At 43.1% G+C, this 25,519-nt stretch overlaps 1 protein-coding gene across 1 annotated transcript in view; it reads left to right on the top strand.

Moving 5' to 3' along the window:
- The first annotated feature begins 1,957 nt into the window (after positions 1 to 1,957).
- LOC115192079 (microsomal triglyceride transfer protein) overlaps positions 1,958 to 25,519 on the top strand; it is a 42,584-nt gene continuing 19,022 nt past the window's right edge. The window contains exons 1-11 of the mRNA XM_029750197.1: positions 1,958 to 2,142; positions 3,980 to 4,170; positions 6,463 to 6,606; positions 8,695 to 8,802; positions 9,244 to 9,500; positions 13,984 to 14,134; positions 14,546 to 14,703; positions 15,103 to 15,271; positions 16,638 to 16,745; positions 17,327 to 17,539; positions 22,739 to 22,950. Of these exons, the coding sequence (XP_029606057.1) occupies positions 2,082 to 2,142; positions 3,980 to 4,170; positions 6,463 to 6,606; positions 8,695 to 8,802; positions 9,244 to 9,500; positions 13,984 to 14,134; positions 14,546 to 14,703; positions 15,103 to 15,271; positions 16,638 to 16,745; positions 17,327 to 17,539; positions 22,739 to 22,950 (1,772 nt within the window). The 5' untranslated portion in view covers positions 1,958 to 2,081. The remainder of the gene's footprint in view (positions 2,143 to 3,979; positions 4,171 to 6,462; positions 6,607 to 8,694; positions 8,803 to 9,243; positions 9,501 to 13,983; positions 14,135 to 14,545; positions 14,704 to 15,102; positions 15,272 to 16,637; positions 16,746 to 17,326; positions 17,540 to 22,738; positions 22,951 to 25,519) is intronic.

The raw sequence follows: 25,519 nt of genomic DNA, 5'->3' as shown, positions 1-25,519 counted from the left end.
CCAGGCTGAATGGCCCAACTATACCCAGCAGGCACCTGGCTCACTCGTGACTTAAAACACAACTCTGGCAATACACCTGGGGCTGGTTCAGGAAGTTGCAACGTCACTGAACGTTCAGATAGAAATGTATGATGTAGAATAGATACCATTGTCTGTCATGTTGAATAGGTTATTGTATCAGCTCTAGTGATTTTATTTCTATCTGCAACACTCTGAACGTTGTGCCCTTATGAATGAACCCCTCCTGTGCATCTCAATACATGTCTTACTCAGCAATTTGTAGTCATTCTGGTAGTCATTTTGTTCTGATTTGGTTTGAATTAGATTTTGAATGAGTGTTTGATTGAGTTGGAAGGGGAGTTCAAATGGGACTTGAAATTGTGATAGACAACAAAAAATACTCAGATTTGATTGATGTCTTCTAGTTTTACTCGCTATTGGGTTACACTTTACATTACAGTGCCCTTACTACTGTGTAATTTGTTTTATGTCATTACAGTCTAATGAGTATGGTTAATTACTTATTATTACGCTCTACTTAGGGTTACTTTGGGTTAGGGGTAAGGTTAGGGTTAGGGCTAAGGTTAGGGTTATTGCTACAGTGTAATCATTAGTTACAACAATACTTTTTACACTGCAATTACATAAGTAGTTACACAGTAATAATGGCAATGTAGTGTAAGTGTTACCACATTCCACATACTGCACCACTACCAGTATTTCTACACTGACAATTGTTCAGAACAAAAGAATAACATCATCTGAAAGACTATAAAGACAATATGATCTGTACTCAATATCTCTGTATATATCTACATTTTTCCACAAATGCATGAAAAAAGAAAGTGAACCAATGAATGCCTATTAATGAATACAATAGATTGATTGGAAATCACTCAAAATTACATTCATCCAGACATCGATGAAGTAGGCTGCATGCAAAATCTAATTTAATCATTGTGGTGTTGTCGCTGATGACAGAGTTGATCTAATCAGAGAAGTACTCACCTTGAAAGGAGGCCTCCATATTCCTTTCCGAAGTGTGAGATACTTTGTATATTGTTAATCAGTAGAAGCATATGAGCTTCAAAAAATATATTTAAATAGGATTCTCCAATAAACACAATTATAAAAACGACTTCACTGTCAAGGATATTACTTCACTCCTTGATAAATCAATCCCTTTCCCTCGCAATGTAATCAACGATATGAATCATCTATAATGTAAACCCAGATCAATTTGTCCCTGATGGGAATGGGGGGTCACAGGTCACGGATCAGTCCGCGTCCCCTGCCCAGATGTCCCCACATCCATCCTTACCATTAGAGTGGGGAGACGCAAAACTGACCTCAAGTTGGTGCTTACAAATTCCCCCAAACCGCACACAAACACGGCAGAAAGCCAAGTACTTACCATTGGCCGTTATAGTGTGACGTGTATAGTCAATTTCCTTCCACCGTGTGTGAAACAATGTCAATCTGTTTATTATTGACATGCAAAATTAGGTGAAAGGTTCAATCTCAAATTGACGCCGTCTCACTACCGAGGGGTAAATGTCACCATTGTTGTAACCCCTTTAGACGTACGTTGTAAATGTAGAGTTTTATTGTTTTAAAGTTGTTGCTGAAAGTTGGGCAGAATTCGTAACTATCGCTACTGCTGTGAAACTACTGTTTTAGCCTATATGTAATTGTCTCACTGATTTTATCATGATAGGCTGGCTACTGCTTGAGGACGAAACATCGATGTCAATTCGCATTTGTGCATGCGCTGTTGATAAGCGCTGTTGATGATCCGATCATTAGGTGTCGTAACATAAATAAACTGCTCCCGTATCTCCCGGCGACAGTGGGCATTGCACCTATCGATATTTGAAGGGATTGTCAAAACTCAGCTCTACAAGTTAATGATTTGCTCTTTATCTCGTACTTAGTTCTTGAGCGTGGAGTTTGGATTCTGCCCTCCACATCGTTTAACATAATTTGAGTAGCTTCGGGTAGCTGAGCCTTTCTTTCTGGCCTGTGAGCGCCTATTCAGGAAACTTTTACCTGCAATCACCTTGCTCCTAATATAGTGCAAAATGTTAGCTCTCTTTGTGCTTTTGCTCTGCATGACATTTTCATTTTCTGCTTCAACTAGAGGTGAGTTAGTGGTTTTTTTCATGTACCGATTAGTGTTATGAATATGTTTTATATTGGGTTGGTTTGTGATTTGCTTGGAGAGTATGTTAGGAGTTGGGCTCTTGGCCTACAGTCAGTGACCTTGGAACTTCTGTCATAAAACCTTTGAATGGTTTTGCAACAGCCAAGAAACTAACAAATCACTTTCACTGGAGATGGACAAATTCCCAAAACATGTTCGTTCCTAAATTCAATAGTTAAATAGAGTTTCCTGGTGATATAATCTGGGCTCCTGAGTGGCGCAGTGGTCTAAGGCACTGCATCCCAGTGCTAGAGGCATCACTTCAGACCTTGGTTCAATTCCAGGTTGTATCACAACTGGCCGTGATTGGGAGTCCCATACGGCAGCGCACAATTAGCCCAGCTTTGTTAAGATTTGGCCGGGATAGGCCGTCATTGTAAATAAGAATTTGTTTCAAAACTGACTTGCCTAGTTAAATAAACATTTAAATACACAACCAATTGTAATTAGTCTACTAAACATTTGGGGCAACCTGCAGGGTTGATATTGTGGATATTACTGTAGTTGGTGGTGGTAAAGTTGTTTTTTGGGTGCCATATCTATTAATCATAGGCGATATGAATTAAATGATTTCATGTTCAACTTGGTCAGTAGAAACTGAGGCAGTTGACAAAGTGGTCGAATACAGCTGTCTGTGACAGATTTTGTATGTTTGATTCAGCACTTGTTGATGCAACTCGAAAGTGACACGTCAGTCTTGACTCATAGCCTAATGTCACTTCTTTTGGAATGATACACTGTATTAGAGCAATAGAGGACTTTAATAGTCCACCCACAACGTTCACTGTCTCCAGTGTTGATTGTGTCCATCAGAAACGTAGACCATAGTAGGTTTAGCTTACAAGGTTTCTTGTAATAATGACACAATATTACAAGCTGCAATTGCGCCACCACGAAGGGCTTACCTTCTCACCTTCTGAATCCAGGATGTATACATATTACTGTCTGTTTTAAATAATCTGCTACAGAGGATAAGATTTTTGGAAGTATTTTGCCCAAAGCTCCACATGGTTTTACACGTGTCACAGTCTCATCCACCTGCCTGATCTTTCTCTGTCGAACCAGTAGCAATTAGCCAGGGGACTAGGTAACGTGTATAATGGTTAAACGGTTAATTGTTGCCTAGCCAAGACATTACAAATCTAACAGCGTAATTCATTCCTCCAATCTGAACTCAAGCCTTTTTGTAATGATTGACATACAAAGGGAAGTAATTGACTGCTGAGGAAAATACCTTAATTCAATCACTGCTTAATGGTATATACCAACTATTTTGTTTAGGAGTTGTTTTGACAGACATCTCACTCAGCAGTGAGGGCCCTTTAGTGTTAATCAGCTTACTGACATTGTCCAGTTACTGATGAAAGACCTTGGTATTTATATAAAGAAACACAAGTCTAAGTGACTCCCAACCCTTTGGGGTCCTCAGGGTCTCAGTAGCCATGTTCCAACTGCTCTTAGCCTAGTGCAAACACCCTGGGTTGTCACCCAATTGTCTCCAGAAAAGTGACACAGGAATATTCTACTCCAGAAAAGTGACAGTTGTTTTCAACTAGCCAGGGTTAACAAATGCTTGTGTAAAAGGACGTTAAACTGGCCCTGGGCTAATTTTAACCCAGGGTTAAGGATAGCCCGGGGCTAAGAGAATGCAGTTTGAAAAGGCCTAGAGGGGCTCAAAAAGAAAACAGACTGAGAACCCCTGCCCTAAGTCACTCATATCACTGTGAGTTTTGATATCACGCTGTGATTCCAGCATTCCCCCTCTTGTTGTTTCAGGTGCTGGTGCTGCTGGACCAAGGCTGAACAATGACCGGTTGTACAAATTCAGCTACACCACCGAGGTGCTGGTGGACAGGGCCAAGGGGTCAAAAGATGGCAGTGCCGGCTATAGTATCTCCAGTGACGTGGATGTTAATTTAGTGTGGCGAGACCCCAGCAGCAAGGACGACCAGCTCATACAACTGGTGGTAAATAATCCCACAGCACCACCTCCTCACCCTGACCCTGACTTTGCTGATAGCTACATTGAGGGAAAATGTACTTACTATGGCTGTGATATATGGTTGTCCGACCTAGCTATCTTAAGATGAATGCACTAACTCAGTGGTCACCAACCTTTTCTGAGTCAAGATTCGCAGTCAAAAAGCAAGCTGAGATCTACTGCTCAAGTTTTCTTTTTTACATTAACCTCACACAAACAGGTTTGTAAGAATGAGGTTTGGGCAGTAGGCCTAATACATTATCACATCATATTGGCTATATGATTGGCCTGCCAATATTGCTAATCAGACCGTATTATATTTCAAAACTCGTACTTTGATAACAAAATAGATCAGTTGGTTTAGCACTGTGGAGCATGAATTGAAATAATTAGCTTTTTTATTTTACTGGACTGATGGAACCTGCATCTGATGGTCAACGAGATCAAATCACGACGTCAGTGATCTTTAGGTCGAAAAGTCGGAGCTCTAAAAAGATGCCCGAGTTTCCGACTTGGAATTCCGAGTTCAAAACGATTTTTCCCAACCGCCTCTCACGGTCCCTGCTCTCTCCTTCCTTTCCTCCAGTGAGACTGACCAGAGAGAGGGGACACCGTCTTCCACCTGATGGCAAACTGGAGTCGCACCGCATCTGCCTCATGCACAAATTCATGTTGTTCCTATGACCAGAGAAAGTTAAATATTCCTTAATATTAAAATCGACACGACGAGCTGCTAATAATAATAAAACGCAGGGCTTTCGATACTTGGCTACTCATTCATTGCAGCTGCAGCCCAAGCGGAAGTACGGAGAAGCCTGTTTTGTAATAGTGTTGAATAAAAACAGTGACAGTGCTGAATATAAACTTGAACATGAACTCACTCATAAAAACAGCTGTATTCGTTGAGTCTCTCTGTGGTCATGGTTTTAAAAGTTATTCAATCTTACGTAGGCTAGTAGCCTATTAAACTTGGCTGTGGCCAGGGTCATGGAAGCTCTGTAGCCACTGTGATTTGAGCTATCCGATTGGGCAGCACAGTAGGTGCACTTGATTTAGTCACAGATTTGCCGGGTAGGCGGAGTTTGTCTCATGGGAACACTTTGCTACCTGGTGCGCAGGACTTTTGAATCAAGTGCACCTACCGGCAACAGCGCAACACGATTTAAAAAAAGGAGCGCAAGCCTTTATCGTTCGTTGGCTTTTCTACATAAATATTTGGTGAATGACATGGAATGCCTTGAAGATTATCGACCGGTTGGCGACCACTGCACTAACTGTAAGTCGCTCTGGATAAGAATGTCTGCTAAATGACTTAAATGTATGTTGGATAGATTATCCTGAATCCCAAATCCACTGCTAAAACCCCAGCCCCTAGACCATATGTAGATCTAAGAGTATTGGATATGTGTAACTGCTTTATGGCAGTAACCCTACCTCGCCAAATGATAGCCTAGTTGGAATTTTCACCATTACACTTAGACCTATCCAGTCTTTTCAGATCTACACAAACACAGAGAGGGCAGTGAGTAGGGGGTAGGGGTTGATTTATGATTCATTCAGGGTCAGACAGAGCCAGTTTTTGTCAAACCTGGTTACATGTTTCCCTGGGATATTGAATTTTTTTTTTTTGAAAACACCTCTTGTTTTGGGAGGGTACATGTTGGAGTTTATACATGCAAAATATTGTTTACAATGTGAAAGGAAAGGAAACTCAACCACATATTGATATGATCCTGGGAGAGTGGTCCTGGGAAAGTGGTCCTGGGAGAGGTTCTTAATGTCCCCTGTAATTGGCACAAATAGAAAAAAATAGCCTGGTCTGATTGTGTAAAAATAGTACTTAAGTTCTCAGACAGGCACCTCAGGGAGTCTGTTTTTTAAATTGTATTTAAAAAGACCTGGGTTCAAATAGTATTGGGCATTCTGTTATACTTAAGTTGTGCTTAATTGTGCGTGCCTGGCCCAAAAGCAGTCATCTCAAAAGTGCCAACATGCCTGCCTGGAATTCCAGACAGGCTAAACCAAACACTGACAGTTTTTTTGAAAGATTTCAAATACTATTTGAAGTCTATACCTTCCACTCTGGTTGTATTCTATGGAGAATATTGATATTGAGCTGCTTGAAATGGCCTAAGCTTTTTAGTCACTAACTTTTCTTCTGCCCGTTGAGGAACATGCATCCATGTTATAAATTCCTCCTTTTTTTCTTAACATGACTATGTCCTCCTCCTCCTTGTCCTCCAGATCGTCTAACAAGCTCTTCCATTCCCATCCACAGATCTCAAACGTGAAGATAAAAAATGTGGCCCCACGCTCAGCCAAGAAGAATATATTCGAGGGCGCAACAACGCAAAGCCTTCTCGGAGAGAAGAAGCTGGCAGCACTGGAAAGGCCGTTCATGGTGCACCTGAAAAACGGAAAGGTAAGAGCTGTGAATGTTGGTTTGTTGCTATGGAAACAAACAGTTATTAGACGTTATAAAGGTGCTCATTCATGCTCATAACAGGTCTTAAAAATAATAAGAACTGATCATAATGCATTATACCTGCAGGTGCTAAGTAAAGTGTTACTGTATGTTTTTATCGATGTATAATGCAAAATTATTGATTGAATTTTAGGCAGTTACTAGGAACATGAATGTACTTTGGGTATACTGTAGTGGAGATTATCTGCCATAGGTAGATGTAGTAAAATGTGTAGGTAGTAGGGTGTTTAATCATTACCAGAAGGATACTAGATATACTACAAATAGCTATTTTTCTATCATTGTAGTACTTTTGTTGTTATATCTTCATAGGTCAATAGTCATAAAAGTATTGTGCAATTTTACATGTATTTCTATATCAACCATCACTTTTACTACAATCAGTTAAGATAAAAAATACTAAATCTATTATGGGAGCCATTTCCGGAGCATCCTTGACAACATCCATATTTCCGAGGACTATTAATCGAGCAGTAATTGGCAATGTGTTAGTGTGGTGACGCTGGAAGGGGAAATACCAGACAAATGGTGTGTATGTGCAAAGGTCAACCCTTCAGATTGCCGTCCGTCCGGTTATCAGATCACACGGGAGACAAGTGTGGGGGCATTGGCGTGGCAAAGTTCCTTGATGACACAGACAGGGTGAGGTGAATAGGTGAACCAGTTGATCAGTGAATGTCCTGTTGATGCATTCAACAGGACATGTGATCAGCTAAATCTGTTATCAAAATAGTAACAATTTAGCACTGGACTGTACATATTGAAACTAAATGTATCTCATAGTATTACAAACTATAATAAGTGATTACATGCACTCACCGGACAGTTTGTTAGATACACCCATCTACTACCGAGTCGGACCTCCCCTTTGCGTTCCACAGGAATGTTTCACAGGGATGTTGGTCCATGCTGACGAGATGGCATCACACAGTTGATGCAGATTGGACGCCTGTTAGCTTGCATGATTCATGCCATTCTTATTGGCCCACTCTCATCAACAAGTTGTTTTCGCCCAAAGGACTGCCGTTGACTGGATGTTTTTATTTGTCGCACTATTCTCTGTAAACCTAGACACAGTCGTGCGTGAAAAACCCAGAATACCATGCTCAAAGATGCTTAGGTCACTTGTTTTGCCTATTCTAATATTCAATCAAACAGTAACTGAATGCCTTGATGCCTGTCTGCCTGCTTCATATTACAAGCCACGTGACTCACTGTCTATAGGAGCCATCCATTTTTGTAAACAGGATGGTGTACCTAAAAAACTGTCCAGTGAGTGTAAGATTATGAACGAGTGACAAGATTTTGAAACGTTTGTGATAATGGTGACCTTAGGGTGACGATGTATTTGTTTTTACTACAATGTGATCTATTGTTTGCAACCTTTGTACTTCTGTATTGTATTTAAGACTTTTTTTCCCTGCAATCTCTGCAATGTTAGACATGGTTTTTCAAATAAAGCTTTCTATCTCTCTTGAGTTGATAAAGGCTGAATAGGGACAAATAAGGTTAAAGAAGGTTAGTCTTTAACAAATATAGTAAATAAAGCCTAATCAATCTAGTCATTTAATCTAAGCCTCAACGTGTGATTTACAGTATGATGCCCTGAGTTGAGTGGAATATGCTGGGAAAGTGAATAAGACATTTGTTTGATAGTGTCTGACTGCAGAATTTGTCTTGGGTTGCGTTCCTTGCCGTGGGCATTCCTTGACAAGAAAATGGCACTCATATTGGCCCCTGCTCAATGCCATGTGCATACCTTGCCAAGAAAAAAGGAACTCCCTCGCAAGGAACAGCCTGAAGATGCAGTTTACAGTCAGACCCTATGTAGTCAGACCCTTTTCCAATTGTTGACATCTCATCATTATCTGAGGCACTTAGATAATATTAATCTGAGGAAACTACAGCTAATTTCACTGTTCCCTGTCATTTGACTCGTGCATTGTTACTATGCACACTTTCAGCAAATAAGAAGTCACTTTCGTATCGTATTGACTTGTTTGTTGTTCCATTCCTCTGTTTCAGGTGAGCAGCTTTTACTGCTATAAGGCGGAGCCTGCTTCCATTAAGAACTTGAAGAGGGGTGTGGCCAGCCTGCTACAGGTGCAATGCAGATCTGGGAAGGTCATAGAGGTAAATGAGATCTAATACATATACAGTTACAGGTAATCATGGAAACATTTAAATGTTTTACTCTACAGTCCTATTTTAGCAGGCACTTACTAAGAGAAATTACTTTTGAGTAATTTTTAACAAACTCAATTGGTTACCAATTGGGAGGGTACATACACCACCGTGTACTAAATTGGGTGTATGTATGATTTTTGTTTCAATGATTCCTAGAGAAACCAAAAAGTAATTATAAGTGGATACTCATGTAATTGCCATTTTATCATGTCATCAAAAAAATACCAACTAAATAACGCACTGTAAAATACAATTTTACCAAACGCACAGTTGTAAGTTTGTAATGAATTCTCAATGTAAATCATTCAAACAATTGCTTAACTGTTTTTCAATGGTTTTCTGTATGAGTACTTTGTTGGCTGACTGATCTGTCTGGTCTGGGAACAGAATGACGTGTCCGGGAGGTGTACGGTAGAGTATAGGGCTGCCCAGGGCCAGGTGACAAGGACCAAGGCTTTGGAGACCTGCAAGACCGCAGAGACCGGCTTCACCACCCACATTCAGGTCCTGGGTGTGAGTGGGGAGTCCAGCTCTGTCACTGTTTTCACCCTGGAGGATGGCTTCATTAAGTCAGCCATAGCCAAGGAGACTCACATCTTAGCAGTCAATGCACGCCGCACCACCGCTGCTAAAATAGTGTCCAGGTAAGGTTGGCACAAATCAAATGTTATTTGTCATATACGCCGAATACATTACATTTACATTACATTTAAGTCATTTAGCAGACGCTCTTATCCAGAGCGACTTACAAATTGGTGCATTCACCTATAATATCCAGTAGAACAACCACTTTACAATAGTGCATCTAAATCTTTTAAAGGGGGGGGGGGTTAGAAGGATTACTTTATCCTATCCCAGGTATTCCTTAAAGAGGTGGGGTTTCAGGTGTCTCCGGAAGGTGGTGGTTGACTCCGCTGTCCTGGCATCGTGAGGGAGCTTGTTCCACCATTGGGGTGCCAGAGCAGCGAACAGTTTTGATTGGGCTGAGCGGGAACTGTGCTTCCTCAGAGGTAGGGAGGCGAGCAGGCCAGAGGTGGATGAACGCAGTGCCCTTGTTTGGGTGTAGGGCCTGATCAGAGCCTGAAGGTACGGAGGTGCCGTTCCCCTCACAGCTCCGTAGGCAAGCACCATGGTCTTGTAGCGGATGCGAGCTTCAACTGGAAGCCAGTGGAGAGAGCGGAGGAGCGGGGTGACGTGAGAGAACTTGGGAAGGTTGAACACCAGACGGGCTGCGGCGTTCTGGATGAGTTGTAGGGGTTTGATGGCACAGGCAGGGAGCCCAGCCAATAGCGAGTTGCAGTAATCCAGACGGGAGATGACAAGTGCCTGGATTAGGACCTGCGCCGCTTCCTGTGTGAGGCAGGGTCGTACTCTGCGAATGTTGTAGAGCATGAACCTACAGGATCGGGTCACCGCCTTGATGTTAGTGGAGAACGACAGGGTGTTGTCCAGGATCACGCCAAGGTTCTTAGCACTCTGGGAGGAGGACACAAGGGAGTTGTCAACCGTGATGGCGAGATCATGGAACGGGCAGTCCTTCCCCGGGAGGAAGAGCAGCTCCGTCTTGCCGAGGTTCAGCTTGAGGTGGTGATCCGTCATCCACACTGATATGTCTGCCAGACATGCAGAGATGCGATTCGCCACCTGGTTGTCAGAAGGGGGAAAGGAGAAGATTAATTGTGTGTCGTCTGCATAGCAATGATAGGAGAGACCGTGTGAGGATATGACAGAGCCAAGTGACTTGGTGTATAGCGAGAATAGGAGAGGGCCTAGAACAGAGCCCTGGGGGACACCAGTGGTGAGAGCACGTGGTGCGGAGACAGATTCTCGCCACGCCACCTGGTAGGAGCGACCTGTCAGGTAGGACGCAATCCAAGCGTGGGCCGCGCCGGAGATGCCCAGCTCGGAGAGGGTGGAGAGGAGGATCTGATGGTTCACAGTATCAAAGGCAGCAGATAGGTCTAGAAGGATGAGAGCAGAGGAGAGAGAGTTAGCTTTAGCAGTGCGGAGAGCCTCCGTGACACAGAGAAGAGCAGTCTCAGTTGAATGCCCAGTCTTGAAACCTGACTGATTAGGATCAAGAAGGTCGTTCTGAGAGAGATAGCAGGAGAGCTGGCCAAGGACGGCACGTTCAAGAGTTTTGGAGAGAAAAGAAAGAAGGGATACTGGTCTGTAGTTGTTGACATCGGAGGGATCGAGTGTAGGTTTTTTCAGAAGGGGTGCAACTCTCGCTCTCTTGAAGACGGAAGGGACGTAGCCAGCGGTCAAGGATGAGTTGATGAGCGAGGTGAGGTAGGGGAGAAGGTCTCCGGAAATGGTCTGGAGAAGAGAGGAGGAGATAGGGTCAAGTGGGCAGGTTGTTGGGCGGCCGGCCGTCACAAGACGCGAGATTTCATCTGGAGAGAGAGGGGAGAAAGAGGTCAAAGCACAGGGTAGGGCAGTGTGAGCAGGACCAGCGGTGTCGCTTGACTTAGCAAACGAGGATCGGATGTCGTCAACCTTCTTTTCAAAATGGTTGACGAAGTGATCCGCAGTGAGGGAGGAGGGGGGGGAGGGGGAGGAGGATTCAGGAGGGAGGAGAAGGTAGCAAAAAGCTTCCTAGGGTTAGAGGCAGATGCTTGGAATTTAGAGTGGTAGAAAGTGGCTTTAGCAGCAGAGACAGAAGAGGAAAATGTAGAGAGGAGGGAGTGAAAGGATACCAGGTCCGCAGGGAGGCGAGTTTTCCTCCATTTCCGCTCGGCTGCCCGGAGCCCTGTTCTGTGAGCTCGCAGTGAGTCGTCGAGCCACGGAGCAGGAGGGGAGGACCGAGCCGGCCTGGAGGATAGGGGACAGAGAAAATCAAAGGATGCAGAGAGGGAGGAGAGGAGGGTTGAGGAGGCAGAATCAGGAGATAGGTTGGAGAAGGTTTGAGCAGAGGGAAGAGATGATAGGATGGAAGAGGAGAGAGTAGCGGGAGAGAGAGAGCGAAGGTTGGGACGGCGCAATACCATCCGAGTAGGGGCAGAGTGAGAAGTTTTTGATGAGAGCGAGAGGGAAAAGGATACAAGGTAGTGGTCGGAGACTTGGAGAGGAGTTGCAATGAGATTAGTGGAAGAACAGCATCTAGTAAAGATGAGGTCAAGCGTATTGCCTGCCTTGTGAGTAGGGGGGGAAGGTGAGAGGGTGAGGTCAAAAGAGGAGAGGAGTGGAAAGAAGGAGGCAGAGAGGAATGAGTCGAAGGTAGACGTGGGGAGGTTAAAGTCACCCAGAACTGTGAGAGGTGAGCCATCCTCAGGGAAGGAACTTATCAAGGCGTCAAGCTCATTGATGAACTCTCCAAGGGAACCTGGAGGGCGATAAATGATGAGGATGTTAAGCTTGAAAGGGCTGGTAACTGTGACAGCATGGAATTCAAATGAGGAGATAGACAGATGGGTCAGGGGAGAAAGAGAGAATGTCCACTTGGGCGAGATGAGGATTCCAGTGCCACCACCCCGCTGGCTCGATGCTCTAGGGGTATGCGAGAACACGTGGGCAGACGAGGAGAGAGCAGTAGGAGTAGCAGTGTTATCTGTGGTGATCCATGTTTCCGTCAGCGCCAGGAAGTCTAGGGACTGGAGGGTAGCATAGGCTGAGATGAAGTCAGCCTTGTTGGCCGCAGACCGGCAGTTCCAGAGGCTGCCGGAGACCTGGAACTCCACGTGGGTCGTGCGCGCTGGGACCACCAGGTTAGAGTGGCAGCGGCCACGCGGTGTGGAGCGTTTGTATGGCCTGTGCAGAGGGGAGAGAACAGGGATAGACAGACACATAGTTGACAAGCTACAGAAGAGGCTACGCTAATGCAAAGGAGATTGGAATGACAAGTGGACTGCACGTCTCGAATGTTCAGAAAGTTAAGCTTACGTTGCAAAAAATAAAATAAAAAAAATAAAAACTTATTGACTAAAATGACGAAAATGATACAGTACTGCTGGTTGGTGGAGTAGGCTAGCTAGCAGTGGCTGCGTTGTTGTCTTTGTTTGAACGTGTAGCTGGCTAGGTGTAGCTGGCTAGGTGACCTCGATAGTTTCAGTACTACACCTTGTCATGATACAAAAGCAACTTTGTAGCTAGCTAACATAACACTAATCAAGACGTTCCTTTGTAATGTATTTAGTTTCTACAGTGTTACTCGTCGGTAATAGTTGGCTGGGTTTGGAAGAATGGCGTCGCGGGGGACGGCAATAGCTGGCTAGCTAACCTCGGTAATTACTAAACTACACAATTATCAAGCTATGACAAAGACAACTATGTAGCTAGCTAGCCAACACTGCACTAGTCAAATCGTTCCGTTGTAAAGTATTGGTATCTACAGCGCTGCTAGTCGGTAACGATTGGCTAGCTGTTGGCTAGCTAGCTAGCAGTGGGTTAATGATGACTAGGTGTGTTGACTACGTCTGGCGTCGCGGCTGGCTAGTTACTAATAATTACTCTAAACTACACAATTATCTTAGATGCAAAGACAACTATGTAGCTGGCTCACTAACACTACACTAGTCAAGTCGTTCCGTTGTAATGTAATAGTTTCTACAGTGCTGCTAGTCGGTAGAAGTTGGCTGGTTGGCTAGCTAGCAGTGTTGACTAGCTAGCTAGCAGTGATGACTACGTTAGGAGGACGAAGATAGCTAACTTCGATAATTACTCTAAGCTACACGATTATCTTTGATACAAAGACGGCTATGTAGCTAGCTAAGAAAAAAGTAGCTCAGATCAAACAAATCAAACCGTTGTAATGTAGTGAAGTGTAATATTACCTGTGGAGTGAAGCGTAGTGCGACTGCTCGCTCCAAACATCCTACTAAAACCAATACAACAGTAGACCTTACCATGAAATTCTCACTTACAAGCCCTTAACCAACAATGCAGTTTTAAGAAAAATAAGACACAAGGGAGTCAAATGGAATGTTAATGGTGAAAAACAATCTTGTAAACTTTGAGGCAATAGTTTATTTTCTTCTAATTTTGTTTACTACATTAATTCAACACATGCATTTTTCATTGTGAAAGTAATGTTGTTTTTTCACTTATTGATTGAATAGGCTTTCTGAGAACATCAATAGCAAGGAACAGAAACTGATTGATGGATTTGTTCGTTTATGTTGTCCTCAGGCAAAGCTTGACGCTGGTTGCAATTGAGACTGGGCCGTTTGAGGCTGCAGGGAAGAATGTCGCCAGTGTTGTCAAATCACTTGATGAGAAATTGTTTGCTGTTGGTGTGGCAGCTGAGAAGGTCAAATCCCAATGCAAGGGCTGTCAATCGGTGAGTGGTTGTGAGAAGCAATAAAGAAAAGAAATTGCTTCAGGTTGTTGTCAACCTTGGACACTGACTTTTTCCTCTGAAAGGTTCCAATATAACCTATCTTCAATTCAGCTTTTACATTGATGGTATTTACTGCCAAAACAAATGCTTAAAAAATTACTCTTTGCTAAAGAATAATTAAAAAGGGCAGAGCAGGGCAAAACTATGCTTGCCTGATTGATTGCTGGAATGGTGCTAGAATTAAATTATCAGAGTACGGGGTGTTACAATAGTGTGAAAAGCTGCCTTTATTAGTAGTCTGCATTTACCAACACTATACCACACTGTTGATACATGTCCTTGCTGACCAAACATTTAAATAAGACATTACTATTTTCCCTTTCTTTTCCTTTTCTCTGCCCGTCCCACTAGCTGTTTGAGCACTGGCAAGCAGTCCAGAAGCAGTTTGAACCAGATAGCTTGTCTAAGGCCATCGCTCCCCGAAGCTTCCTGGCTCTCATCCAGAGCATAAGGAAAGCCTCCAAGGACGCGATCCTCCAAGTGCTGAAGCACTCCAGCAAGACTGCCCTGTAATCCCTATCACTTTCCCACCTCTCTGTCTCTCTCTCCCTCCTTTTCATTCTCTTTCTGTCTGCCTCTTTCTCTAGCTCTCCTCTTTTTTTCTCTTTTTGTATTTCCCGCTTCATTCCCTTTTTCTTCTCTTTATTTTCACTTCTCTTCTATCGCTCTTTCTCTTCTTGATCTCTCATTTTCTCCTCTTTTTCTGTATGTCTTTTTTTCTCTCTCTCTCGGGCTTTGATGCTTTCTTATGAGATGTAGAGACTCCTCACCCCGTTTCTTTGCTATCAGTCTCTCGCCCCATGTTTCTTTGGGCCAGAGCCACATAGTTAACTATATAGGGAATATGGTACCATTTTAGATATGACTTCTGTCTCACCGCCTCTCTCCAACTCTCTTGGGGTCTGCAGACCTCAGGTGGTGGACGCCGTGACCTCGTCCCAGACGCCCGACTCCTTGGACGCCATGCTGCAGTTCCTCAACTTTGCCGACCCCAAAGGCCTGGTTCTGCAGGAGAGGTTCCTGTATGCCTGCGGCTTTGCCTCGCACCCCAATGAGAGAATGCTCCAGGCTTTGGTGGTGAGTGGCCAATGGCTGCCTCTTGCTCAAACTCTACATCTTAGGGTGCCTTCAAATCAAAATAAATTAATATCATGTCCAACACAGTAGGATGGGGAGAAATTCTTTGGTAAAAAGTCAGTTCAATGTTTTCAATTGTTAGACAGATATTTTATTTAACCTTTATTTAACTAGGCAAGTCAGTTAAGAACAAATTCTTATTTACAATGACGGCCTACCCCAGCCAAACCCAGACAATGGGCCAATTGTGCGCTGCCCAATGGGACTCCCAATCACAGCCGGATGTGATGCAGCCTGGATACAAACCAGGGACTGCAGTGATGCCTCTTGCACTGAAATGCAGTGCCTTAGACCTCTGCGCCACTCGGGAGCCCCAAAATGCATCATTGTGACTTCTGACGGACAGCGCAACACACCACTGTACACTCCCCCAACGCACGGCTCCCAATGAAAATCATTGACTTACTATGTTTTTTACGTATCCATTTTTTTCTGGTTTGAAAGCACCCTTATGCTCATCATCAGGGCAATATTCAGTAAGAACATTAGCATAATGTTTTATAACTTTACATTTTAGTCATTTAGCAAACGCTCTTATCCAGAGCGACCTACAGTTAGTGCATTCATCTTAAGATAGCTAGGTGGGACAACCACATATCACAGACATAGAAAGTAAATATTTCCTCAATAATGTAGCTTTCAGTAGAGTCAGAGCTAGAGGGGGGGGGGGGGGTGTCAAGTGCAAGTTTTGATACATTTATTTATTATATATACAGTACGAGTCAAATGTTTGGACACCTACTACTTCAAGGGTTTTTCTTTATTTTTACTATTTTCTACATTGTTGATTAATAGTGAAGACATCGAAACTAAAATAACATATATGGAATCATGTAGTAACCAAAAAAGTGTTAACACTTTCTTTTGGTTACAACACGTATGGAATAATGTAATTTCATAGTTGGGATGTCTTCACTATTATTCCACAATGTAGAAAATAGAAGAGAAAAAAAAGAAAAAAACCCTTGAATGAGTAGGTGTCCAAACTTTTGACTGGTACTGTAAATACTTTTGAACCTTGCCATTTGAAAATGTTTTCTCCATACTGATCATGACCCAGCGCTCTCAATGCACCCTTCATGACATTGTTGATTGTAGCATTTCTGTGGCTCAGTCTGACTATGTCCCGTGTTGCGTTAAAGGAAATAACACATACAGAATTTGTGGGGCAGTTGTTTCTCTTTCTCTTAGATTTTGTACCTACTCTCAAATGACTTCCAAAATTGCAATTTTATTTAAAATCATGTTTTTTGGGGTACTGTATGATGATAAATCATATGATGATAATGACACATTGTTTTTTCAGGACATTTCAAAGGGCAAGATTGGCAGTAAAGACATCAAAGAATCGGTGGTGATCATCATGGGTGCCATTGTGCACAAACTCTGTCAAAAAGGAGGCTGCGAGCTACCAGTGAGTAAAGTTATCGAATATGTTTAGCCCGTGTCTGCAATGAGGGGAGTTGTACAAAACTAATTCTTAAAGGGATTAAAACATTATTTTTTCTTCATATTAATAATCTCAAGCACCACCCCCAACGTCATCAAATGTGAAAATGGCGTTTTTCTATGTTTCATAGTTCAAAAGATGGAGGAATATACGTGTTTCCGATGACGTCATCTTGTTGTGCATCATATGATTTTAACCAACTATGAGTAGGCATTGTCTCGATGAATATGAAGTAAAATGTGTTTAAATGTCCCTTTTAAGCAATTGAATCATCTTCAACCAAGATAATACTGATTGGACTTTTTTAACTGAGCCATGGCTCAGTTAAAAAAGTCCAATCAGTATTATGACTCTATTGGAATGCCAGACTGGAATAGTGAAGTGAATCAGTAGTGAGAGGTAGCTGTGTCTGATAGTTTGAAAATATACAGAAATTATCCCTCTATGATCCTGTTGTGAAATGCACCAAAGAAAGTCACAATTTCTTAAAAGGAACTATACAATGGCTGATTTATGGTGTGTGTTTTGTCCCCTGTCCAACGTAGACTGTGGTTGAGGTAAAGAAGATGATTCTGGAAGGCCCCTACAGTACACAGGTGGAGTCAGACATTCAGATGTACCTGCTAGCGCTGAAGAACTCCCTGCTGCCCGAGGCCATTCCCCTGTTTTCCAAATATGCTGAGTCGGAGGTCGGGGCATACTGCACCATCTCCCTCACAGCCCTGCAGAGATACGACGTCGCCCTCATCACAGATGAGGTGAGGCCATTGGCCAGACAACCATTCATGAGGGAAGCTGGATTGCCATTCCCAGAGCCATATATTTAGATATATTTATCTTATTTCGATATACACTGAGAGTACCAAAAGTATATGGACACTTCCTGTAACTTAACAAATTGTGGAAAAAGTCAAGGGGTCTGTATACTTTCCGAATGCACTGTATATACTGTTGTATGTACACTGCATTCGGAAAGTATTCAGACCCCTTGACATGCCCACATTTTTTCCGCTACAGCCTTATTCTAAAATATATTACATTGTTTGTTTTCCTCATTAATCTTAACACAATTCCCCATAATGACAAAGCAAAAATAGGTTTTTAGAAATGTTAGCTAATTTAATTTATATAGAAGTTGGAGATTTACATACACTTAGGTTGGAGTCATTAAAACTTGTTTTTCAACTACTCCGCAAATTTCTTGTTAACAAACTATAGTTTTGGCACGTCGGTTAGGACATCTTTGTGAATGACACGTAATTTTTCCAACAATTGTTTACAGACAGATTATATCTCTTATAATTCACTGTATCACAATTCCAGTGGGTCAGAAGTTTACATACACTAAGTTGACTGTGCCTTTAAACAGCTTGGAAAATTTCAGAAAATGGTGTGATGGCTTTAGAAGCTTCTGATAGGCTAATTGACATAATTTGAGTCAATTGGAGGAGTACCTGTGGATGTATTTCAAGGCCTACCTTCAAACTCAGTCCCTCTTTGCTTGACATCATGGGAAAATCAACAGAAATCAGCCAAGACCTCAGAAAAGAATTGTAGACCTCCCTAAGTCTAGTTCATCGTTGGGAGCAATTTCCAAATGCCTGAAGGTACCACGTTCATCTGTAGAAACAATAGTACGCAAGTATAAACACCATGGGACCACGCAGCCATCAAACCGCTCAGGAAGGAGATGCGTTCTGTCTCCTAGAGATTAAAGTACTTTGGTGCGAAAAGTGCAAATCAATTCCAGAACAACAGCAAAGGACCTTGTGAAGATGCTGGAGGAAACCGGAACAAAAGTATCTATATCCACAGTAAAACGAGTCCTATATCGACATAACCTGAAAGGCCGCTCAGCAAGGAAGAAGCCGCTGCTCCAATACCGCCATAAAAAAGCCAGACTACGGTTTGCAACTGCACATGGGGACAAAGATCGTACTTTTTGGAGAAATGTCCTCGGGTCTGATGAAACAAAAATATAACTGTTTGGCCATAATGACCATTGTTATGTTTGGAGGAAAAAAGGGGAGGCTTGCAAGCCAAAGAACACCATCCCAACCGTGAAGCACGGGGTGGCAGCATCATGTTGTGGGGGTGCTTTGCTGCAGGAGTGGTGACAAATAACCTATTTATTATCTTTCTGACACCTGTGGTATGTTTCAGTTAAAGGTCTCCGCTGTGTAAATTTTCCTCCTGTAATGCGTTGGAGACATTGTACATAGTTGTAAATAAATATCCCAGGATGTTTTGCACCCTCCTCTTTGTACTAGTTGGTGCAATTCACAAAATAAATGGCATCATGAGGGAGGAAAATAATGTGGATATATTGAAGCAACATCTCAAGACATCAGTCAGGAAGTTAAAGCTTGGTCGCAAATGGGTCTTCCAAATGGACAATGACCCCAAGCATACTTCTAAAGTTGTACAAAATGGCTTAAGGACAACAAAATCAAGGGATTGGAGTGACCATCACAAAGCCCTGACCTCAATCCCATAGAACACTTGTGGGCAGAACTGAAAAGGCATGGTGGCTACAAGGTGGCTACAATCCTGACTCAGTTACAGCAGCTCTGTCAGGAGGAATGGGCCAAAATTCACCCAATGTATTGTGGGAAGCTTGTGGAAGGCTACCTGAATATTTGACCCAAGTTAAACAATTTAAAGGCAATGCTTCCAAATACGAATTGAGTGTATGTAAACTTCTGACCCACTGGGAATGTGATGAAAGAAATAAAAGATGAAATAAATCATTCCCTCTACTATTATTCTGACATGTCACATTCTTAAAATAAAGTGGTGATCCTAACTGACCTAAAACAGGGAATCTTTACGAGGATTAAATGTCAGGAATTGTCAAACTGAGTTTAAATGTATTTGGCTAAGGTGTATGTAAACTTCTGACTTCAACTGTAAGTCTTCTTAGGTGTGACTCTTAGCACACCTGTATTCGCGGAGTTTCTCCCATTCTTCTCTGCAGATCCTCTCAAGCTCTGTCAGGTTGGATGGGGAGCATCGTTGCACAGCTATTTTCAGGTCTCTTCAGTGATGTTCGATGGGGTCTGGGCTCTGGCTGGGCACTCAAGGACATTCAGATACTTGTCCTGAAGCCACTTCTGCATTGTCTTGGCTGTGTGCTTAGGGTGGTTGTCCTGTTGGAGGGTCAACCTTCGCCCAAGTCTGAGGTCCTGAGTGCTCTGGAGCAGGTTTTCATCAAGGATCTCTCTGTACTTTGCTCTGTTCATCTTTGACTTGATCCTGACTAGTCTCTCAGTCCCTGAAAACATCCCCACAGCATGATGCTGCCACCACCATGCTTCACCGTAGGGATGGTGCCAGTTTTCCTCTAGACGTGATGCTTGGCTTTCAGGCCAAAGAGTTCAATCTTGGTTTCATCAAACCAGAGAATCTTGTTTCTCATGGTCTGAGAGTCCTTTGGGTGCCTTTTGGCAACTTCAAGCGGGCTGTCATGTGCCTTTTACTGAGGAGTGGCACCCGTCTGGCCACTCTACTATAAAGGTCTGATTGTTCGAGGGCTGCAAAGATGGTTGTCCTTCTGGAAGGTTCTCCCATCTCCACAGAGGAACTGTAGAGCTCTCTCAGATTGACCATGGAGTTCTTGGTCACCTCCCTGACCAAGACCCTTCTCCCACAATTGCTCATTTTGGCTGAGCGTACAGCCAGCTCTAGGAAGAGTCTTGGTGGTTCTAAACTTCTTCCGTTTAAGAATGGAGGAATGGAGGCCACTGTGTTCTTGGGGACCTTCAGTGCTGCAGACATTTGTTTGGTACCCTTCCACCGATCAGGGCCTCGACACAATCCTGTCTGGGAGCTCCACGGACAATTCCTTGGACCTCATGGCTTGGTTTTTGCTCAGACATGCACTGTCAACTATGGGACCTTCTATAGACAGGTGTGTGCCTTTCCAAATCAGGTCCAATCAATTGAATTTACCACAAGTGGACTCAATCAAGTTGTAGAAACATCTCAAGGATGATCAATGGAAACAGGATGTACCTGAGCTCAATTTCGAGTCTCATTGCAATATGTACAGTAAATAAGGTATTTCAATTTTTCTTAAATAAATTTGCAAACATTTCTAAACCTGTTTTTGCTTTGTCATTATGGGGTATTGTGTGTAGATAGTTGATAATTATTACTTTTTTAAATCCATTTTAGAGGAAGGCTGTAACCTGACAAAATGTGGGAAAAATCAAGGGGTCTGAATACTTTCTGAATACACAGTTGTGGCCAAAAGTTGAAAATGACACAAATATTAATTTTCACAGAGTTTGCTGCTTCAGTGTCTTTAGATATTTTTGTCAGATGTTACTATGGAATACTGAAGTATAATTACAAGCATTTCATAAGTGTCAAAGGCTTTTATTGACAATTACATGAAGTTGATGCAAAGAGTCAATATTTTCAGTGTTGACCCTTCTTTTTCAAGACCTCTGCAATCTGCCCTGGCATGTTGTCAATTAACTTCTGGGCCACATCCACATCTGAGCATTCTTGCAATGCTTAGAGTTTGTCAGAATTTGTGGGTTTTTGTTTGTCCACCCGCCTCTTGAGGATTGACCACAAGTTCTCAATGGGATTAAGGTCTGGGGAGTTTCCTGGCCATGGACCCAAAATATCAATGTTTTGTTCCCCAAGCCACTTAGTTATCACTTTTGCCTTATGGCAAGGTGCTCCATCATGCTGGAAAAGGCATTGTTCGTCACCAAACTGTTCCTGGATGGTTGGGAAAAGTTGCTCTCGGAGGATGTGTTGGTACCATTCTTTATTCATGGCTGTGTTCTTAGGCAAAATTGTGAGTCAGCCCACTCCCTTGGCTGAGAAGCAACCCCACACATGAATGGTCTCAGATGCTTTACTGTTGGCATGACACAGGACTGATGCTAGCGCTCACCTTGTTTTCTCCGGACAAGCTTTTTTCCCGGATGCCCCAAACAATCGGAAAGGGGATTCATCAGAGAAAATGACTTTACCCCAGTCCTCAGCAGTCCAATCCCTGTACCTTTTGCAGAATATCATTCTGTCCCTGATGTTTGCCCTGGAGATAAGTGGCTTCTATGCTGCCCTTCTTGACACCAGGCCATCCTCCAAAAGTCTTCGCCTCACTGTGCATGCAGATGCACTCACACCTGCCTGCTGCCATTCCTGAATAAACTCTGTACTGGTGGTTCCCCGATCCCGCAGCTGAATCAACTTTAGGAGATGGTCCTGGCGCTTGCTGGACTTTCTTGGGCGCCCTGAAGCCTTCTTCACAACAATAGAACCGCTCTCCTTGAAGTTCTTGATGATCCGATAAATGGTTGATTTAGGTGCAATCTTACTGGCAGCAATATCCTTGCATGTGAAGCCCTTTTTGTGCAAAGCGATGACGGCACGTGTTTCCTTGCAGGGAACCATGATTGAGAGAGGAAGAACAATGATTCCAAGCAACACCCTCCTCCAGTCTGTTATTCGAACTCAATCAGCATGACAGAGTGATCTCCAGCCTTGTCCTCATCAACACTCAGACCTGTGTTAACGAGAGAATCACTGACATGATGTCAGCTGGTCCTTTTGTGGCAGGGCTGAAATGCAGTGGAAATGTTTTTGGGGGATTCAGTTCATTTGCATGGCAAAGAGGGACTTTGCAATTCATCTGATCACTCTTCATAACATTCTGGAGTATATGCAAATTGCCATCATACAAACTGAGGCAGCAGACTTTGTGAAAATTAATATTTGTGTCATTCTCAAAACTTTTGGCCACAACTGTATGTGTGTGTATTTTCAGATTTTATTGAAAGGATGATAGCAGTGTGGAACTATAGAGAGAAGTTGTGTTAAAGGGCAGTAGGTCGGGTTCAAACTTATGCTAACATCATAGATGTGTGCCCGCGCTAGACCAGCCTGGTCACCAAAACTGATCTTTTAAACTGTTGTCGTACCTCACTCCATTTCAGGTGAAGCAGACGGTGAACCGAGTGTACCACCAGAACCGCCGGGTCTACGAGAAGAATGTGAGGGCAGCAGCCGCGGACGTCGTCTTTAGCAGCAACCCCTCATACATGGAGGTGAAGAATGTGCTCCTGTCCATCGGAAACCTTCCCAAAGAGTTGAACAAGTACATGCTTTCCAAGGTCAAGGACATCCTCCACTTTGAAATGCCTGCCAGGTGGGTGATGGGAATTACATTTGATTTGACAATTTTTTTTGTTATTTTCATTTTATTCAGACTGAAACAGCACTAAATGAGGGGGGAGACTAGCGATTGGGCTGGGATTCGTACCCACACTGGGGTGGTGTATATGTGGTGCAGGCAGTGGCGTTACCTGCTAGACCAGCAGGCACTCATTTTATTGAATTAAAACACTAAATTGAAGGCAGGCATTACTTACAGTGAGCTCCAAAAGTATTGGGACAGTGACACATTTTGTTGTTTTGAAATTATACAATGTTTATGAGGTTAAAGTGCAGACTGTCAGTTTTAATTGAGGGTATTTCCATCCATATTAGTTGAACCTTTTAGAAATTACAGCAATGTATGTAGTCCCCAGTTTTTAGGGGACTTCAGTGTACGAAACATCAAGAATAGACTCAAATAGCCCCCCACCCCACACTCAGATTAGCCTTTATTCGTTGGGGCATTGTCTTTACAAGGTGTCGAAAGCGTTCCACAGGGATGCTGGCCCATGTTGGACTCCAATGCTTTCCACAGTTGTGTCAAGTTGGCTGGATGTCCTTTGGGTTGTTGACCATTCTTGATACACATGGGAATCTGTTGAGCGTGAAAAACTCAGCAGCGTTGCAGTTCTTGACACAAACCGGTGCACCTGGCACCTACTAACAGTCCGGTCTCGAGATCACAAATTGAGTATCTCGGTCTTGTCTCGGTGTCGGATACATTTGTACTTGGTCTTGACTCGCTCTCGGGCAGTGAGGACTCATAACTTCTTGCCGAGACCAGAGCAGTAAAAAAAAAAAAAAAAAACCCGCATAAAACTGCTTTGCCAGGCCAACTATATACACTCCTTTCTTGAAACAGTATCTTAACAGCCTTTATATCTATTATAGACATGTTTGCGAAGTGGCGAACCTATAGGCCTTCAGTGTGTGACAGGTTTGATTCTGAAGGGACAGCAACCGTAATACCAGCGCAGTCATGTAGGAGAGTGCACATTTTGTTAAACACAAAGGGCCAGTGGTGTATCCCTACGTCTTAATCCCTACTGATGCGTATCAAAGTAGTGGAGGTATACGATTGTTCAATTATGTAGTAGAATAGCGAAATCATGCACAAAGGAGCTGCTGTGATGGTCCAGAGGGTGGTTCGGTCTGCCCAGCTCATCACCAGGGACACACTGCCGGCCCTCCAGAACACCTACAGCACCCGATGTCACAGGAAGGCCAAAAAGATCATCAAGGACATCAACCATCCGAGCCATGGCCTGTTCACCCCGCTATTATCCAGACGGCGAGGTCAGTTCAGGTGCGTCAAAGCTGGGACCGAGAGACTGAAAAACAGCTTCTATCTCAAGGCCATCAGACTGTTAAATAGCCATCACTAGCCGGCTACCACCCTGTTACTCAACACTGTACCTTAGAGGCTGCTGCCCTAAATATATAGACATGGAATCACTGACCCCTTTAATAATGGAACACTAGTCACCTTAATAATGTTTACATACTGCTTTACTCATCTCATATGTATTGTGACGGATCAGCTAGTCCGAAACATCCTTGCCTGGGCTTGCCTGTTTGGCATTAATACGTGTCACATATCAATTTGCATTTGGTACATTGGGTCGAGTGTTAGCAGCAACTCACGAAACCCCCGTTTCTCGACCGTGTAAATTAGGGCCATGTCTTTGCAGATGTAAGTTGTAACAGCAGCTGTTATCTCATTCCATCTTCGTGATTTTTTGCCATATGGTGTGCCGCGGGCAAAAGCCTCTTGCAACGTCTGAGTCGGGGGTTTGTTTTGAGCACTTGACTGTACTTTTTTGGGTATCATCCATAGACTCTCCGTACAGTTTCACATGATTCTTGCATAGGTAGTAAGAATTTAGTGGTGTTTGAGCCTGTTGTCGGTTACCGGCCTGCGTAATATTTTGCAGAGGGTGGTTTTCTGGTCCATGTCAGACTTTTCATACCCAAACCAAGTCCATGCGACCGAAGTAGCCCCTCTTTTAGGTACGAGAACCATGTCTCCATGCTCTGTGTCACGTTCACTCTCCTCCATGTTTGTTTGTGTTGCAAATGTCTGCAAAGCATTGTTCAATTGACAAAACATATTGCCGTAAAGAGTGTGATTTACAACACATCGAAATAAACGATAGAGCATAATATGAAACGATATACAGTTGAAGTCAGAAGTTTACATACACTTAGGTTGGAGTCATTAAAACTCATTTTTCAACCACTCCACAAATTTCTTGTTAACAAACTATCGTTTTGGAAAGTCAGTTAGGACATCTAATTTGTGCATGACACTAGTAATTTTTCCAACAATTGTTTACAGACAGATTATTTAACTTATCATTCACTGTATCACAATTCTAGTGGGTCAGAAGTTTACATACATTAATTTGACTGTGCCTTTAAAAAGCTTGGAAAATTCCAGAAAATTATGTCATGGCTTTAGAAGCTTCTGATAGGCTAATTGACATCATTTGAGTCAATTGGAGGTGTACCTGTGGATGTATTTCAAGGCCTACCTTCAAACTCAGTGCCTCTCCTTGACA

The sequence above is a fragment of the Salmo trutta genome, chromosome 4 (assembly GCF_901001165.1).
Source record: "Salmo trutta chromosome 4, fSalTru1.1, whole genome shotgun sequence".
Taxonomy (NCBI): Eukaryota; Metazoa; Chordata; class Actinopteri; order Salmoniformes; family Salmonidae; genus Salmo; species Salmo trutta.
This window is presented reverse-complemented; position numbering and strand designations above follow the sequence as displayed.